This window comes from Aptenodytes patagonicus, chromosome 1 (assembly GCF_965638725.1).
Source record: "Aptenodytes patagonicus chromosome 1, bAptPat1.pri.cur, whole genome shotgun sequence".
In the NCBI taxonomy this organism is placed as follows: domain Eukaryota; kingdom Metazoa; phylum Chordata; class Aves; order Sphenisciformes; family Spheniscidae; genus Aptenodytes; species Aptenodytes patagonicus.
In genome coordinates, this window is record NC_134949.1 from 64,587,080 (window position 1) to 64,593,733 (window position 6,654).

General features: G+C 44.6%; 1 protein-coding gene across 1 annotated transcript in view; it reads right to left on the bottom strand.

Moving 5' to 3' along the window:
- Positions 1-6,380, bottom strand: part of TRIM24 (tripartite motif containing 24) — a 61,456-nt gene extending 55,076 nt beyond the window's left edge. The window contains exon 1 of the mRNA XM_076339946.1: positions 5,993-6,380. Coding sequence (XP_076196061.1) covers positions 5,993-6,380 — 388 coding nt within the window. The remainder of the gene's footprint in view (positions 1-5,992) is intronic.
- Positions 6,381-6,654: the final 274 nt, after the last annotated feature.

The window sequence follows — 6,654 nt, forward strand, 5'->3', positions numbered from 1 at the left end:
ACAATTCATTTTCTTAAGAGGCATCTCTATCATACACATTAAAACAACCCAATATACTTTCAACTAGATACACATCTGAGAATTTTTAATACATTAGTATATATTTCCTCTCCCGTTACCTTATGATCTAGGATTCCTTTCTATTATTAAAAGTATTAATTGCTTACCAGAGACATTATAAGCTGATTTTGTATTGGAACAGAGCTAGGCTGGCCTCTGAGGATTTAAATCTTCATTTAAAAAAAAAAGTTTCACACAACAGTTGAGCTATTTTGGTAACTTCTACAGTCTAACTTCTAAAAGGCTTCTAATTCAAATGAACATCACTGCAGTTGTTTTAACACTCATCTGATGTTTCTGATGGCTTCAGCTTTTCAATCTCCCGTTTTCTATTGGTGAAAGAAGCAAGAATGTAAATGCATTAACCTACCCTCGAAACACTATTCTGTAGACACACATAAGAGTATAAGGATATATTATATGCTTATATTAATCACATATTGGAGCAAGCATGATTAAAGCTTCTTTCAGCATCATGTCCACGTTAATCTTTCAGCATCATTGTCCACCTTAATGAAGACTGCATAGGTATGTCTACTGATTTTTGTGGAATACCTGGTAGAACAGAATGCAGGAATTTTTGGCAAATATATCCTCTACTTCAAATTGCACTTGTACAATTAGTATCATATCCCATCATATATAACTTGAGAGCATACCTTTTTCTAAAAGAAGGGCATTATAATTAGAAAAATAAGAACCTTCTCTAGATAGTTTACTGATCAATGTTTTAAGTTTTTATTAGTTTCATGACTTTTTAGCCAAGAAGTTTGTCCATTACAGGCTATCAAAATGATAATATTGTATTTCACCTGTAACAATGCTAAATGCTTTTCCCATATGCAATCTCTGAGGCTCCGGGAGTTTTCAATTCAAAGTAAGCACAAATCAAAAACAGTATGAAAACTAGGCATATCTTTCCTACACATATTCCTATAACGTATATTATTTTCAAATGTCAGCACTCCCAAACCTTCTTAAGTTTGTTACAAGTTAAACAATTCAGTTCTTGATGGCAGCACGGGAGAAATAAGACTTGTGAAAGGATGCATAGATGCAACCATATATGTGCAAGTATGAGTGTATACCCACACAAATAAAATATAGGCTCTTTGTAATGGTGAAGATGGAGAGAATTCACTTTAAGCAAGTGGCAATATGAAAGATGAAATGGAAATAATCATATGTAGCAGGCAGATTAAAAAAAAAAATCTTAAGTCTTCCTAGACTACCAAGACCTGGAAGAAAAATTGATCTTCACTGTAAGAAAGTTCAAATGAAGCTATTATATCCTTCAAACTAACTAATAAGGATCCTAATCGTTATCAAACTGAAAGAGGGAAAGAACATGTTACATACAGAAAAATAAGAACATTTAAGTTAATTTCGAAAGCTGTATTTTCAAGGTCAAATGAAGTGATGACATCAGAAAGTCCAGGTATCAAGATCAGACGAAAGTCTGAAAGAGTTTAAAACTATCTGGATAAGGACTGACTGCGGGACATAATAAAACAGCAGATGCCATCTGCATACATGAGGGGATATCAAGAGTTAGGCCTTCATTCCATGCCTTATAGATCTCCAAATTGTATTGGTAAACAAATATTTCTGGGCATTAATAAGCTGAAGTACGAAACATGAACATCACCAAAATCCTTGTTTAGTAACTCTGAAGTATTTATTTCTTAATTAACAGCAAGTATCGAACATATTTGAGTTGTTAGTCTTGGGGAGTGTCCAGAATTTATATCCTGGGAGTGTCCAAACATTACATGCTTTTAACAGCTTCATACAGATTTGTTTGCTAGTCAGTTTGTCTACAGATAAAACAAAGGAAAAAAAATTTCCCTCTACTATTTTTGATACTGACATCAGTAAGATTTAGTCATGATACCTGCATAAAACTTTGCTACACATTTCCATTCATAAGTTTTTCCCCACACCAGTTCCCAATCTGTTTTGTGTACAGATTGATGATAAAGAACAAACAAGGATATTTGCAACTTTAAATAAATATTTTGAAAAGGAATAGAATCTCAACCTATAACTTTGCAGTTTTCATGTACCTCTTTCACATTTAAAAATTCCACAAGAGTACTATGTCCAGACACCCCCCACATTACGAACACTGTCCTTTAATTAAATATAGACTACTACTCAACCAGTCATTGAAGTGCCACCCCGCACAAAATTTGGGCAAATGGCAGGTTTCTAATAACAGCCTTCTTGTATGCACCAGTTATAACTCGCACAATCAAGTAGTAAAGAATGGCCATTTGTGAAACACAAAGAAAACATGCATGAAGTTAGCCAAGATATTTAGTAGCCGTGTCTGTAGACGCTTGCTCGCAAGCTAGTATCACATTTACAGACCCACTCTTGCAGCATTCTCCACAGTTCGTAACGTCCTGTGCCTAGCAACCGTTTTTTTGGCAATGCAACAATAAAAATATCACCTACATCAAGTAAGTTGCCATTGGACATTCAGAAAACAAACAGTGAGTTCTCCGGTGCTAAGACCATTGAAGTCTGACACACAGCTGATTCTGCAACACCTTAAGCTTCAGGAACGGTACAGAGATCAGAAACTCCCAAGTTTTCTGTTCTATAAAAATTATTTTATTTCAAAACTGAATGCAAGTGGCAGTATAGAGTATATCCATGCCAAACAGCCTTGTCACCAGCCTACCTTTGCAGGAGGAATACTGATTAACATCCACCACAGGAAACTCCTTCACATGTCTTGACACTTGTCTTTGCCATTACCCATGCTGAACCTCATATTCAAGTGAGGAATGCTAGAATTCTTAACTCACTCTAGATGCTCAAGTTTGAAAATTTTTTTCACAGCCCTCCTTTATTAGTTGTCAGTGTCTTTACAGAAAGAGAGCCAACATTCTCCCATGTAAACTTGTCTACATGTTGGAAGTTGAAGACGCGTTATTCTAGTAAAGCAAAGGACTGCTTCTGCTTGGGAACAGTTTACTGAAGACAAAAAGCATATCCAGATTATACTTGAAAGTCAGTTCCTCTTCAGCTACCTGTTTCTCAACTAATTTGGGTATTAGCATAAGACTCCATCTCAAGGCTGGCTCAGTGAAGGACTTCTCAAATCACATCCTCTCCTTTGTTCAAAACAGACTGCCTTCTACCAATCTTTCTTCAGGCTTCTTTTTGTGCAACATGTTACTGCTCAGCACACGTGCATAAGCAGTCTGTCTGCTTATCTTTCAGGAGCTTTTCATAGTTTGTAGTTCTATTGTGTTCCTTACCTAGCACATTCCTTCCAGCACAAATAGCTTCCTTACTGTTTATTTCTTCAGTTTAGTCACAGTAATGTCATAATTTACATCATGAGAGGCATTTACTATCCAACTGTCTAAGCGTATACTGTTCAGTTTATTTCTTCAGGTCACTCCTCAAACATTTTGCACAACATATTACACCAGAAGAGGTGACAGATTTGCACTGTTTTGTCCTTCCTGCCATCTTCTGATAATTTAAGAATTCCTCCAACCATAACATTTTTCCTCAATATAAATCAGCTTTAGACACCTACACCTTTTTTTTTTTTGGCAATCCTAACTTAAGTTTACAACTTTTTTTATATCAGTTGGAAAACAGAAAGCAGCCAATGCACATCATCAAGTTAGGCCTCAGCTAGCTAGTATACAGCCATTGTCATTTTAACCGGACCAAAACCATGACAAGACGTAAAGAATGCATCAAGGAGAGTGTGAGATCTATACAAGTGTCTTCTTTCTACTGGACAATGAACAGTAGTGTGGAAGCATAAAAATAACTTGAAAGAAAAGTCGACAGGGTAAAAATAATGTCACCAATAAATAGTATGTCTGTAAATTTGTAGAACGAGGAAGAATATATACTGTGCAATTCATTCATACAGAACCAACTCACATGGTCAAAAGGAGCGAACAGAGCTACAAGTTTACTGTAGCTACAATTCATTATTTCATCTATTGTTTGTCCTCTCAAGCAGATGTTTGAATAGCACTTATCTTTTCATTCTTATGATGCATCTCATTTCTTACTCAACTACAGACCCCTATTTCTGCTACATTTAAATAGAACATCTGGGAACTGAGCTATGCTGTTCATGACCTCAGAACTCATAAGATGATGATTATATTGTCTCAGCCTAAGTCGCAACCCCTGAGCTAGCTGCATCTCTGCCTCCTTTCTCATTCCCAAGTACCTCATCTTCAAATACCGCATCATACACCAAGGCTTGTGCTTTTTCTGTTCCTCCCATGCAGAACTTCGCAGTTCTACTCGTAGACGTATGAGCAATAACATCTCCTGGATCAACCAATCTTAAATATACTGGCTTTGGGTCTCACAGATTTTCCTATTCTGGAATTTCTGACTAGGCAGTCTGACTACTACATAAGTTACATGCTAAAATTAAAGACTGAATGAATACACTAACACAGACATCCATGTAGATGAAGAGGCTCAGCATATCCTGTTAATAACATTCTTAGGACTTTCTCAGATATTCCGAAGCAAGGCTGTCTCTACACTTGTCCCAAATATTCCTTTCTCTCAAGAGGGTGTTCCTTTACGAATTGTTGCAATCATTTTGCATATTCAGGATGTAATCTTTCTGGTCAGAACTGCTGGCAGGATGGTACAGGTTTCCCAAATGCATTTAAAGGACAATGGCCAATACTTGCTTAAGAATGGCAATCTGGAGTTACTACTTCTTTCTTCATGTAGAATTTTTCACTTGAGGCCCCACTACACATGCCGATACGCACAACCTCCACTAACAGAGAAGCTCAATTTCCATCGCACTTCCTCTTTTCTATTCAAGATTCTGCAGGATCTTCACCCGTTTCCACTAGAGGATGCTTATTTGCACCTTCTTCTAAGATGAAGCTGCCTTTAACAAAATCAAGTGACCCACTAGACCTAAGAGGGCTAAGAAAAAACAAAAACATCAGGAAAGCACTTTCAGATTGTAGGAGTTTATTGCACGTCTTCTACAGCATTGACATAAGCTACTATGTCAGTACCACGAGCTTACCAAGGGAAAACTTCCTCGCGGCGTTCTCCCTTCAGCGCGACAATTAAACAAATAAGTTTTACATTAATGCACTACCAGATCCATCCAGGCTGCCTATCACGTGGACAAGTGTTATTTATTGCTTGTCCGCGCTTGTCACCGCCCAGGCGCTCGGACCCTCCCCGGCTGACCGCCGCGTAAAGGGGATGACACCTGCAGGGCTTCCCTCGAGGTGAGCTCCAAACTGCCGGCCTAGAAACATTACTCAAAAAAGTCTGTTTCCTCGCTACGTTTTTCTGCCTTCGCATCACCCCGTATTAAGGTTTCCTCCCGGCAAGAGGCAAAAGCAAGCCCTTCTGGGCGCAAAGCCCGCCCCCCCCCCCGGCGCCCACCGAGGGAAGCTGCCCAGGCCGGCCGCGGCCCCCGAGGCGGGCCCGGCCCCGCACCCACGGCCCGGCGGGGGGAGGAGGGGGACGGCTCCCGCCGCTCCTCTCTATCCACACAGAGAGGTCCTGGGAAAGTAAAATTACTGCCTTCCCTTCCGAGGTGGGAAATTTAAAAAAAACAAAAAAAAAAAAAAACAATTAAAAAAAAACCAAAACAAAACACAATCCCCCCGCCAGCCTTGCCGTTGGCGAGCAGCGAGCGCAGCCCGCCCCGAGCCCGAGCCCGCCCTGACAGGTCCGTGCCCCCGGCAGCCCCGCCGCCGGGCACCTGCACCCCGCCCACGGCACCCGGCGCTTCCCAAGTTCCCGTCGCGACAGCTCCCCGCCCCCCACGTCTGTCGCGATACACAGGCCTCCGGGGGGAAGGGGGGGGGGGTGCGGGGTGGAGGGGGCAGCACCCCCAACCACGGGTATCGTGGGCCAGGCGGAGGGGGTCGGCCTCACAAGGGCCACTTACCGGGCGTGCAGTGCAGGGGTGAGGCCGGCGAAGGGACGGGCGAGGAGGGGGGCGCCGGCGGCTGCGGCTCCTTGGGGGTGCTGGCGGCCGAGGAAGGGATGGCGGGGGGCAGCATGAGGTAGCGGTCGGGCTGCGGCAGGCAGCGGAGGCAGACCGAGTGGAGGCAGGGCAGCAGCTTGGGCCGCCGGCTCTGGATGGGCTGCCCGCACACGCCGCAAGTGTCCAACAGGTTGAGCGGGGCCGCCTCCCCGCCGCGCTCCGCCGGGCCCTGCCGGCTCTCGGCCTCGTTCTCCCCGCTCAGCGCCGCCGCCCCCGTTCGATCGGCCGGGCAGGGCCCCCCCGCCGCCGCCGCCGCCGCCGCTACTACCGCCGCTGCCGCCTCTTCCATTGTCCTGCGCCGGCCGCCGCCGGAGCGCCGAAGGGAGGCGAAGCGGGGCGGCCCCGCTGCCCCCGCCGCTTCCCGCCCGCGGCGCTGCTGCTGCCGCCGCCGCGCCGACCCCCGCCCCGCGCGGCCCGCGGTGTTTGTGTGCCTGCCCCGGGAGGAGGCTGCCCCGCCGCGCGACACGGCCAACGACCACCCGCGCCCCGCCCCTCGCCACGCTGCGCCCCGCCCCGCCCCTCCCCCCGCCGCGCCCGCCCTCCCGGCCCCGGTGCCCCGCCCC